General features: G+C 33.7%; 1 protein-coding gene across 1 annotated transcript in view; it reads right to left on the bottom strand.

Moving 5' to 3' along the window:
* Nucleotides 1-2,270: 2,270 nt before the first annotated feature.
* Nucleotides 2,271-13,209, bottom strand: part of LOC149085544 (protein O-mannosyl-transferase TMTC2-like) — a 288,116-nt gene continuing 277,177 nt past the window's right edge. The window contains exons 12-16 of the mRNA XM_089233613.1: nt 10,845-10,966; nt 10,296-10,377; nt 9,859-9,973; nt 4,528-4,591; nt 2,271-2,643 (exon numbers count right to left, since the gene is read on the bottom strand). Coding sequence (XP_089089739.1) covers nt 2,458-2,643; nt 4,528-4,591; nt 9,859-9,973; nt 10,296-10,377; nt 10,845-10,966 — 569 coding nt within the window. The 3' untranslated portion in view covers nt 2,271-2,457. The remainder of the gene's footprint in view (nt 2,644-4,527; nt 4,592-9,858; nt 9,974-10,295; nt 10,378-10,844; nt 10,967-13,209) is intronic.

Genomic DNA, 13,209 nt, shown 5'->3' with positions numbered 1-13,209 from the left:
GACAAGTGTAGAAAGATGACCTGTTTCACCTTCGTATATATTTAGGTATATTATTTTTTATACATTCCCACATGAAATTCGACTCGTAGAAAAACACTGCGTGATTAAACGTTCTGTCCTACTCATAAATCATTTTAGTTTATATTGGAAAAAAATGCATTACTGTTGATTTATTACTGAGATAATTTCAAAGAATATATATTTTATAGATGAAAGAATATATATTCATCTATATATGGCATGAGTGCTTTCAGTTTATTAATTGAGAATTATGGAAACTAAAACATATAAAACTCTTTCAACGAGAAGAATCCTTTAATACTTTTGATTTTTTCCCCAAAGAAATACCCTGACAACCTACATTAATTTGAAAATTCTGATTCTGATGAACGGTTATGGTACAATTGTGAATGGTTAAATAACATATTGAAAAAATAAAAACAGTGAATAGTTAAGGAAAGTTTACGTTAGATAAATGGTGCATAAAAAATGTTTTGCATTGTGTGAGAATGGAGAGTTTCAAACAATAAAGCGGATGACATACAGGAAGACAAGTTCGTGTTTGCAACAACAGAGTATATAATGAGTGAATTGTTTCGTAAAGTGCGCTAGCGAATTTAACTAGAAGTCAAGGCATACATACAATATAAACACGATACACATTAACGACATAAAACACATAATGCTTCCAATAAAGAACACTACATGTAATATGATGCCAGAGATTTTTATTATTTTAACAGATACCAGACATTCCATCGATGAATATCAATTATACGAGCCAGTGCCGTTATAAGCTAAGGAGCACAGCTAACACAATTTTCACATAAGTTTCACAGTATTCCGTCAAATATAAACTAAGTTACAACGTGGCATAAGCAGCACACATAAAGGGACATATATATACTGCAATGCCATTGCAAATAATAAAAATCACGACAGTTTGACAGAACTGGATACCTTCACTAAGACTAGTGGTATCTTTGGTTGAGAACAAACTCCAATGCCAAATTTGCTTTCGCACTCCCAATGAATTAATTGTTTTTTTTTTTTTTTTTCATACATACTTTACTTATTCCATACAAATCCCACCTGCACTGAGGAAATTGCAGAAGCTAGGCCGAACGGGGGAAAAAAATGCAACAATAAAATATATAACAGTTTTTTTTTTCTGATGGCAAGGAATTACAAATAAAAAGTGAACATCACCATGACTAGATTATATGTAGTATAATAATATGCCATCAACATTTTCTAACCAAATATTGATGATTTGATCACTGATTTTTTTTCTCTGTAGAAAAACGCTGTACAACCATCTTCATATTACCCATATTTATTTTTTAAATATCTTTCTCTGAATATTTCCCCTCTCCTGTTCAACGTTGAATTCAAGATTTCTGAAAGACGCTTTCATTTCAAGTCTTTCTAAAAACGATTGTCACGTGTCCACAGCTGTTTAAAACTAACAAAATTTTAAACAGATGCAGAATTTTTATGTAGTTCAAAGATTATCCATCATAATTTTACAGTTTTCAATAATTTACAGTATAAAATCAAACTACACGATTCCTCATCACATATTATACAGCTCAAATGCAACAAAAGAAATATGACTCTTTTTTTTCTTTCGTCATCATATTCCAACTTCATACTCCCCTCTCCGATAATGCATGGATCAGGAGAAATGTTGATTTATCAGCATATCTTAATTAATTAATTTAGATTATAATTAAAACGCGTTACAGAGTATTCAATTCTATGAAAAAAATAAGATATTTAATGGTTTCGTTATTATAGCCTGAAGAATCAAAAATAGTTATATTTAGATATTTTATTAATAGATTTTATAATATTTTGTATTAATATATGGAACTGAATTCAACAGAAGGATTTGAGAGTTTCACGTTCTTGTTACTTTTGTATAATCAGATAATATTATCAGATATAGATTATGTTTGAAAAAAAACTGGTCATTTTTTTTTATCAATCTAGTGAAACATGGGCATTCAATTTTGGTATGATACAGGAAAGGGGAATATTTTTCCACCATACTTTTTAACAATTTTACAATTATGTCAAGAAAAAAGGATGACAAAGCATTCTTGACTCATTTCTACGAAAGTCAAACATTCATCATCGATTTCTCGCACACTTCTGGTGAAAAAATTGGTTCTTTTTCTTCTTTCATGTTTTATTTTTACAATAGTGCGTGAAGGTGAAAAAAAAAAAATCTCGCACAGTGAATAAAATACTTTTTTTTTGTTGTTGAAAAGAACGAGAAAAAGAGATATATATTTATAATGCTGAGTGATTATGAAATGTTTTCACCAACAAACGTGCGTTTGAAATCAAATCGCCTCACAACAGCGTTTATAAAGCAAACAAGGGGGAAAAATAGAAAAGCAAATCCCCTCAGCTTGCTCGTCATCATTCAATCTTTCTTCCAGAGAACCACTAACGGTGGTTCTGCGACTTGGACTTAGACTTGTTTTTGCGGAGGTTGCGCAGCTTCTGCAAGTTGTTCTGGGTGATAGGATCATCTGGCCTTAGATGCAGAGCTTGCAAATAGCAGTTCTCGGCTTCTTGAAGCTTCCCGTTCACGTGCAACATTGCACCTAGGTTCATGTGACTTGTCACTTCCTGTTACACGCATGCACGAAAATAAAATGAAATAAACGGCAAATTTAATTTAGCACGTAATTTTACATATACATACTCTAGTGCAAATATATACAGGGTGCCCTGCAAGTCCCGCTTCGGCCTTTATCTCATCAACCGCTCGTCGTAGAAAAATAAAAAAAAATTCTCAAAATGTGTGTGTGCTCACAGAAAAGTTTTAAGAGTGAAAATTTAGTGCGTCTCAAAATAACTCTAAATTTTTATACGTTCCGTACACTAACGTCCAATAAAAAAGTTGTTAAACATGTTTTCAATTGCAATTCGCTGAGATATTTCAATTCAAAAATATGCGAAAAATCTCAGAAATGGGGGAAGAATCTTCGTTCGTTAATTTTTGCGGTTCTTTCCCACTTTTTTCTCGGCTCTTTTTGACCTCAAATATCTCAGTGAATATTGCTGTTGAAAACATTAAATTTTTTTGTTGGGCTTGAGACAGAGCGACAACTTTCTTTTAAATTGTATTCAAATTGTATTCAACAACAACAAAAAAACATGACAACTGGTACGAACTTTTACAAAAAGACAAAAAACACTACAAAATGTTGTAATTATTCTTAGAAATTTAAAACGTTTTGAAAAAATTCAATTCTATTCGGGGAGTGAAACTTCCAGATATCTTTCGATGACAATGACGAAATTAATTCTTTTTTTATCAACGTAACGTGTAAAGTAAGACGTGAGTGGAAAATTCGGTAGAAAGTATGAAAGGCATCTTATCACCGGAAGTTAGCACATTAGAGTTCACTCAAATTTTGACAAGTTAACACAATGACTTCGAATCTGCTCTCTTTTAATATTTGTTGCGTCGAAGTGAGTGAGAGGGTGAAGCTTAATTTGCACAGCAGATTTTCCTGTCAAAAATCGCTTCACGTGAGCTGACAGCAAACAGTCCTTGTTTCCGCTCCTCTCAAGCCCATAAAATACAAGCATTCATATAATAGAAGTAGACCGAACTTTACACTTGCCAACTACTACGGAATTTCCGTAGTTTCTACGGATTTTTTCCATGAATTACGGGACTACGGTGAATCGTGAAAAACTACGGAAGCCTGGTTTTCTTAGAAAAAAAAATTCTTTTGTTCAAGGATTTCTTTGAATTTCATTATCCTATTGTTTACAAAATGACGTCACGCAAAGGCCGCATCTCCAAAGAATAAATATCAAATTAATAACAAATCAACAGTTGACATGAAAGGTACACGTTTACACTAAGATAACTTTTCGTGGCCCAGAGTTAATTTCGATAAATAAAACAAAGTTCAAATTTCACTCAGAGATGTCGCTGTAAAACGAAAAACTCGACATCCTATATAATTATATATATATATAAATAAATAAATAATTTTCTCTGTGTGTTTGTGTATGTTTTCTCTACAAATCTACAATTTCATACCAATCTACGCCGAATTTTGTATGCATACCAAAGAAGCCCCTACTTAAACGATGGGCAACTTTGAAAGTTCGTCCGAGTTGGGCAAATGCCCGATAGGGTCGAAAAATTGCCCAGAAAGAATTACTTTTGGAATATCGACTTTGGTTACCTTGGTTCCCATACAATGGTTTGTCACTTTATTAATGCTTCCAGAGTCCCCCCAAACATTTTTTCGAGAAACACCGGCGGTGAACATTGCCACTACGGAGAAGCTTGGTTCCAAAGTTGTCATGTATATCCCAGAACATGCTTTCTCATCCATGAGTTTACCATGATTTGCTTTTAGTAAATACGTTTACACTTGTATACTTTGGATAATCAATCTAAACGTTTCTTACAAAATGTCTTTTTAAAAACGTTTACCCCTCCCCCCCCCACACACACACAATTAATAAGAATGAAATAATATTTACATTTGGTCTCAGCTTTACTGCCATTTGGTAATAGTTTTCTGCTTCAAGATTTCTTCCCGCTTGCCTAAAAACAGAAAATAATCTAGCATACAAGAAAGAATAAAATACAGGGTGCAAGAGAAATCTATGGGCACATGAAAAAAACTAATAACAAATTAACCGGTTGACATAAAAAGGTACGAGGTACGATTTGCACTAAAATACAAAACACATGCTAGAGTTTTTTTTCCTTTTGATAAAAAAACTTCAAATTCCAATCACAGGTGGCGTTGTAAAACGAAAAACTTGACATAACATATAAAATGAAATGCAAAAAATGCATACAATGATTAATGTTTATGACAATTTGGGTTACATAAAGCTATCGCATTTCAATATTAGCGCCAAGGGCTCCATATAATTGGGCTCAGGTAGGTAGTAGTACATATAAGGTAGTTTTATGTAACGCAAATTGTCGTAAACATTAATTGTGCATTGTTTGTACTGCATTTCATGTGCCATACCGAGATTTTCACTTTACGGCCCACCTGTGAGTGAAATTTGAATTTCTAATAGGGCAATATGACTTTTAAAGGGGGGAAATTTTATTTTGATTGGGTGCAATCAGGATTTATGAAAATTCATATTTAAATGAAAAAATATAATTTAAGAATTAATGAAATTCATATCTGATGAGAAACATAAATACACATTTAATGAAATATAATAACCTAGGAATAAATTAAATTCTCCAATAATATAGGGCTCACTGTTTGACTCGGAGCCCTGGGCCCCCGTTAAGATGCCACTGTGCGAAACGAGATAGCACAGTATGTCTCCTTGGTCATTGAACTTCATGGAAAAATGTTTTGTCCAAGTTTTAGTTAATAGTCTTTTGGGCTTCTTCCTCGTGGATAGGAGTTTGTTTTTCGAATAGTAAGAAATACATGTCAGTGAAAGGAGACAGGGGATAAGTAAGACCTATTTTTGGAAGGTGTGGTCACACACAGGTCAATTTGAGGTTTGAGGGTGTCACAGTGAGTTTTTCCAAGGAAATTTTTTACCTTCAAAAAAGGGATTTTAAAATCCCAGAAGTTCATTGAAACATCATTTAAAGGGGTTTTTTTTTTGTTTTCAGTTTGTTTTCCTTTTTTGGTATTTTTAATTTTTGATAATCTAGACGAGGGGGGGGGAGGGCTGCAGGCTGCGTGTAGTCCTCTTTTACCCTTCCTCCACGTGTGTTTTTTAAAGGGAGGCATCAGAATTTTACAAGATGCTTAGGTGGGGCCTGACAAAAACAAGTTCGGGAACCACTGATCTAGACCCACGATAAGTATTTTAGTGCAAACCGCACATTTTTATGCCAATTGGGTGATGTGTTATTAATTTTTAAAATGTGTCAAGGATTTCTCGTTCACCCCGAATTATTTTCCTCAGATACAGCAATGAATCGGAATATAATTAAATACTATTCGAAAAAAAAAAAAGTCAATAAAAATGTAGAAATATTGAATAAGGACAAGAGCGGGTAACGCTTATATGTTCTCCACATTAACATATTCACGTTAATAATAGAAAACACCGAAAATAATTATGCGTGTTGTCTTTAACCGCTGTTGGAAAAACAGTTTCAGGCGATGAGGTTGTCAAAGATTTAATAGAAAAGTTTTCGAAAACGGCCTTAGATCTTGGAAAAGCAAAGTGAATTGAGAATAGCGATGAGAGTCAAGCGAAGAGAGGTGGGAACAAGAAAAAGAAATAAGGAACTAAATCGAGTTAACGCTTTTTCATTCTAGGAATGGAAAATGTCCAATTGCCTAGGAACGCATGCTGCTGAGCATAAATTACAATTTGATTGTTATCCGTGAAGAATTGAGACAAAAAAAAAACCCGTAAGAAAAAAAATCTTTTAATCTCTAGGGTTCCACTTTTCTCATCCTCATCTCTCTCTTTCTCTCAGTATCCTCACTTATCTATTTTTTTGTTTCATTTCTTTTTTACTCGTCCTACAGTTTTTCATCTGTATTTTTTTTCTTTTTATCATCATTTTCCAATCTCCTCCAATGCTAGAAAAGGAGAATTCGCTACTTGTAAAGGGGGGGGGGAGAGGAGTAGACACGGATCAGGATTGCTCTTGGTCTCTGAAGGCCTAACTTTTCTGGGCTTTCTTGGATTTAAAACGAATCGTTGAAATGATTTTAAAGTCTGTTCGAAGATATATATAGAGAGAAAGAAATATATATATGGGGAAACCACACACACACACACACACACGGGAAATTTCACTTTTTTTTTTTGCGTGTGAGAATTATTTTTGAACGAAGAGAGTGAACATGCCAATTTTTTTTTTTCAGAATCCCAACAAATTGCTCGATCATCCCATAAGACCACTAGTAGAAAAATTACTCCTTTGTTGTAATCGCGTAAGCCTTTGGTTGATTTCGTTGGTCCTATTTCATTCAGAGAGGATGGTCTATTTCGAATGGATAACCTGATATATACGAGAAATGTTTTTGAAGTAGGAACCATTTGGTAATATAGGTATCCCTCGCTTTACGCAGTTCCGTTTTATGCGATTTCGCTATAACGCGATTTTTGAAAGGGGATTTTAGGAATTCCAACCTGTGAAATTCGCATTGGAGTTTAACTTCAATTAAAATGGAAAATGGGCTCGCAAATTGAAGATATAAATACAAAAAAAATACAGATATAAATACAAATACAAGGACACGATAAGAAAAATGCCCAACGAAGTGGCTGAGAAAAAGATATTCATAACAGATATGAAAAGATGTCATATTTCTAAAATACAGCAACCCAATTAAACAAGGGGTATGGCATTGTACTGACGAACCATTGATCCTAGAGGTTTACTTCAAATTAGAAAACGTTTCCAAATAACGTGTAGTACTCGGGTATGCCATTTATGTTGCATGGGGTTGTATAGTTATTAAAATTAAAAAAAAAATTTATACAGTCCCCGTGTGCCGCAAAACCTAATTAGAAAGTTGTTACTCTGTCTCAAAAAATAAGACAGGCCGCCATCGTGCTCGTTTTCCGAATAGCTCGTTATTCGAATCAAACTTCCCCATAATAATGGTAACTCGGGTAATTAGTTCCACAATTATTCATTCACATAAAAATGATTAATAAAAACGGCATTCAATTAATAATTAAACACAATAATAATACAAATACAATAAAATAACCATAATATAAAAATAAATAAACATAATATTCATAATTAAACATACAATACGATAATGTTTGCAAATTAACTTGCTCTAAACTACGAGAGAGAGAGGAGGACTGTCGTTTAGGACGATTTACAGATTTATTGTTGTTTGCAAACTTATTCTTTTTGCGTGAATTTCACAAAGAACCTTATCCAATGGCACTTGCTTTTTCCGCCTTTTTAGGATTTCTGGGAAATAGGAAATTGCAGTGTGTCTGTGGACAGATTCATTGCTCGCACTCTGCTACAGCTATATTTGGGTGGTTCATTTCTACAGAGTTTTGCACATATTCCCACATTCTACACATCTTTCTAATCTCATTTTATGTGTGAGAAGAGAGGGACTTCTTCTTACTTCTCTCTTTTTCAGACGAGATACCATCCATAAACTCTTGCTGGTACGTGCAAAAGAGATCCATCTACCGTCAACTTCTAGACATTTTCCACCACTAGTTCTTGAATGCCATCCTCATGCACCTTCAGTCCATGGTTTTCCCCAAGCACCCAAGCACACAATCTCATCTATAAGTAGTGGCTCCTGTTCATCAGCTAGCCCCTCAAAGTCACGTTCAATATTGCAATCAGCCCACAGTTTTCTACAGAATCTAAAAATAATTTAATGAAAACTTCTCAAGCGCACATACGCATGACTGCAATGCTTCTACACCTAGTTTCGTATCGTAAATATTCACACTCGCACGTGTGTTAATTCCCCGAGTGAGGCACCCTTACCAGAGACTGTAGGGGAGAATATTACCAAAATTCTATAACACGTGTGCAGGCGAAAGCAAAAAAAAAAGCTACCAGTTCAGTTGTGATAATGTCAAAATAAATAAGCAAAGCGCAAATTTTTTACTCAGAATGCGAATCATACTTTTTTTTTGTAGAGAATTGCATTTTGTTGTTAATTGCATTTTTAATCGGGTTGCTGTAGTTTTTAAATATATGACATCCATATTTTTATGGACATCTTTTTCTCAGCCACCTCGTTGGACATTTTGCCTGTTGTGGCGTTGTATTTGTATTTGCATTCCTATGAGGCCGTTCATTTGGAATGGGCTGAATGGAATGGAACCAATGAAATCAACCTATGGTGTAAGCGATAAAAAGACATAAGTAATTTTGGAAGGCATAACATAATTCCATGTTTTCTGTTTGTATGTAAGGGGTGCTGGAAGACACTGCGAATGCACTTCATGAAGACAATAAACATGCCAAATTGTCTTTGCTTCGAAATTATCCATCTTAATTTAAGGGTTCATTATTCTGATGACATATAAATTACTCAAAAATTGCGTCTCTATTTATAGTTTTATGGAAAATTTTATGTTTTCTTTAGAATTTATAATTGCATAGTGACAAGACTGGATTAAAGTCCTATAAACACGGTGATATGCTAGGTTTGCAATCTTCATTTTCTGAGTATTTTTTGATGCAAAATTCACAAAAGAACTTGCTATAGTAAATGAAAATCTGTAATAAACTGAAAATTTGAGGAAAATAGCTACTCCACGGAGAGTTTTCTTGAATTCATTTACTGTCATAGGCCCCCCATGGACAGCCCTTAGGCTGACAGTTCACCCGCAGGGAGAGGAACCAGTGCAGATTTCAAATTCTGTTCTGGTAAATTCATGTGTTTAAATTAAATTGTTACAAAAATATCTTGTACTTACAATGAGTATTCAAAATTCATGAAAGCAATTATCATGAACGGAATGAAATTTTTTTAAATAAATATTCTTTATAAATTCCATGTTCTGATGATCATATTTTTTAATAGAATTCATTAAGGAGAATCCATTAAAATCTGTTATCAAACGATGAACTCAAAGGATGGAGAAAAAAACTCACTCTTTCTAGTCGGGTAAATTCAACCAAGTAGCTCACCTTATTTAACTAGTTTGAACTTATAATTATATTATAGCTGTTAAAATGAGCCAATCTGAGTAAAAATTCACTCTGAATCTTTGAAATCGGTTACTAAAAATGTAGTTCCTAATGAATTCAATACAACCGATCAATTCATCTAAAGTCAATAATGCTGGGACAAGAAATCGCGTAAATAAATGATAAGAAAGTTAATCGATAAGATTGGAACATATGTATTATGTATTTACCTCAACGTGTTTGCAGCATTAAATACGATTTCGTAGTCATCAGATGCAAGTTCAGCAGCTCGGATATATGTTTCCGCAGCTTCCGCATGCCTCTCGCATTCTGACAAGAATTGACCTACATCAAACGAAATTTCAAAATATGCATAAAACAGTCAAATAGCTATAGTTTGTTACAATTCAGGAATGCAAAAATACTTTTATATAGTTATATTATAGTTATCCAATTTTATCCAATGATTTTTAATGCATTGAATATGAGAATTTTAACTAAAACTAAAACTTAAGATCTGAACCAAAAGATTCAAGCACATTGCTCTTTCTATCTACTTTTTGTCTTGCTAAAATGTTCTTGTTTTTCAACTTGACAAATGACTGTTAAATGAAAAAAAAATATTTGAAACTCCATAGATACATTTTTTTATACTCTCGGTGCTTACCGTAATGCTGATAAACACTGGAATCATTTGGTGCGAGAGTTTTAGCTTTAAGAAACCACTTCTCGGCGTCTCTCAAACGATTCTGTGAAAAAACAAAAATCATTGAAACTGTTAACAACGGGGAAAAAAAAACCCCGTAATTAATCTTTTTAGTGCAGTTAGCATACACCACATGCGTACAGTAATAAGTTATAAATCTAAAGGTTATATGCGGGAACGTTTGCACAACATATAAATTCACGCATTTCTTTTGCAATAGCTTTAGTGGTGCGTTAGAAATGAGAATATATCGTGCATAAACTACGAGTTATTTTAATTGCATGCGGAATGAAACTCTAAACGCAGAAAACAAATTAAACTAAAATGAATTAAAACTCATGTTGATTTATTGTATTTTTTAATAACAAGAAAAGGATGACTGCGTTAAAAAATACTCGAAATCCACAAAAGAAAAATGAATAGAATAAAAAAAATACATAAACGTTGAGATGCGCTTATATAAAAGGCATTCTTCAAATAATTCCGCTATACGAAATAAGAATCACGTACCCACTTTGCTAGTAACTTTGCGTAGGTAAGATGAGCCGGTATATGATCTGGCTTCACTTTTAGAGCTTCTCTATACCAATGCTCAGCTTCTGCAAATTGTCCCATCTTATAGAATGCTTCACCTGTGGTTAAGATAGCGGAGAAATAAAAAGAAAGGCTAGAAAATAAAAACAAAAGTGTATTGTCAATAACTTTCCGAAATTGCTTTACTGTGAGAAGAAATTGAGAACAATAAGTATGCTCTTATCCTTCTCCCAAGATGATTCTCGAAGATTCAATAACCACTTGGAAAATCAACAAAGGGATTCACATGCGGTGAAGCGGAAGCCAACTTGGATGGAAAGATTATTTATTTCTATTTGATAGCAAAGATACACACAGCAAAGCTAATGCTGGCTTTACAGTTGAGAGGGGAAAAAGTATTCCTCTTGAGGGTAAACTAGATTGACACATTGATGTCAAGTTCTATTTCTGGTATATCAACGGAAGAAAAGAATTCTCACCAACTTCCAAGTATCTAAGCACCTATGCGATTTCTTAGCAATTGAATCTATTCTTTTCTTTCATGTTCGCAATACATCACTTGTGACAGCGATATTATATGAATGTCTTGATACATTTGTATCACTTTGTTTCGTTTATCGTCTGCACCATCTCTGAATTTATTTGGACGATATACGCTATTTGTCACAAGAAAAAGCGAAAAGTAACAATATTTTTAATGCCATTTTATATTTTTAATACCAGATTTGAATACTTACTTTGTTTCTTTTTATTATACGTAAATAACATTAAAATTGTTTTTTTTAACGTCTTTACACGATTTTAAAAATTCATGGTATGCTACTCTACATGTGAAATCACATAATAGAATGTTATAAGAGACGTGGTGATTCTGGTGCGTTTTAAAAAAATTTAAAACATGTTAGCGTATTTATGAATCGGGAAAAGATTATCTTCATCGTTTATACGACTTCTTAATAGGAGGAATATTATTCCAGCACATGTTCTAAGCTTAGATTTAGGACTGAAATGATATTAACACATTTATGCAAGTGTTATACACTTTTCTAAGCGTTAAGAAAGTTATTATTTTTATTTAAATGGTAACGACACCGATCTCATTTACTCATTTGAAACGTCTGTACTGCAGTTTCTCCTGTTGCATTTAGAGTTTACAAAGATAATTATATTTTTCCCGTTTTCTGTACCACATACAACTCCGGTATGCCAGCACGGTCAACTTTCTTAACGCCTGAGTGATGCAGTGGTAATATGCTCATCTACCGCCAATGAAGACTTCCGTCATGTCCGTGGGTTCGACCCCAGGGAAGAACATAGATTACTGGTTTCTTCCCTGCCAAACCTGAGGTGACCACCAATCGATGACGCATTCATTTCCGACCCAACTCGATAGGTAGTAATTTTTTTTTTAATAAGATCACCACATATTCCCAAGAGATCTTTACGATCTGTCCAGGGAATTTGTTAGTGTGTTAGTAGACATCTATGCCCGAAACGGGATTCCAACCCAGACCTGCGCAGTCAGAAGCTAGCTCCCTAACCACTGGACTGCCAGGCGGCAGTATATTGTTGTATAGCGATATGACTGCAGTTGGTGTGGTAGAGGAGTAGTATCTCGGCAAATGTTCACTAATGTACCGATATAATTAGCTAGTTTTACACCTACTTCTTAGGTCATTGCCTTCATGTAATCTCACCAGAATTCAAGAGTTATTTTATTAAAATTATAGGTAAATAAATGAGTTTTTGATTCTTCCGGTTGTCCTGGGAAATTCGCATATGGAAGGATTTCTATTTTAGAATTTTTTAACATTTTAAAGGGAATTTTTTGTAGTAATAATATACTAAAATAGTTGTGGGATTCAGATTTATTTATGAAAAGAGAGAAATTCGTTTTGCTTATTAGATAAAATTAATAAAAAAAATAAAATTAATTAGCCAATTAATTTTTTGAATTATTTACGTAAATTAATATTTTTTGTTGTTTTTGAAGTTATCAATAAATGGTAGCTCTAATGAGAGGTTACCATGGACACATAAAAATTGATGAATTCGTTGGGAAATATACTTCTTAGAAAGGGTGAAAGGGTTAACTTCATTTTATTCTTTATACGCAGATAATTCTTTCTCTCTATCGTCAAGCATCTCATATATTGTCACAACCCATACGAAAACGAATGTGTTTAAAACATTGTTTTCGGTCTGAAAAAATCACCTATCTCTTCTGTCGCCATCTGGGGGCCATTCGCTGAAGTTAAGGGAGTCTGCTTATACTTGAGCGCGTCACATGTGCCGTAAAGATGCTAAGATGGTGTCTCCCATGGTGTAATGGTTTCACACT

This window comes from Pholcus phalangioides, unplaced genomic scaffold (assembly GCF_987345545.1).
Source record: "Pholcus phalangioides strain wild (caught in Gottingen) unplaced genomic scaffold, Ppha-v1.0 ptg000007l_1, whole genome shotgun sequence".
NCBI classification, from domain to species: Eukaryota; Metazoa; Arthropoda; class Arachnida; order Araneae; family Pholcidae; genus Pholcus; species Pholcus phalangioides.
This window is presented reverse-complemented; position numbering and strand designations above follow the sequence as displayed.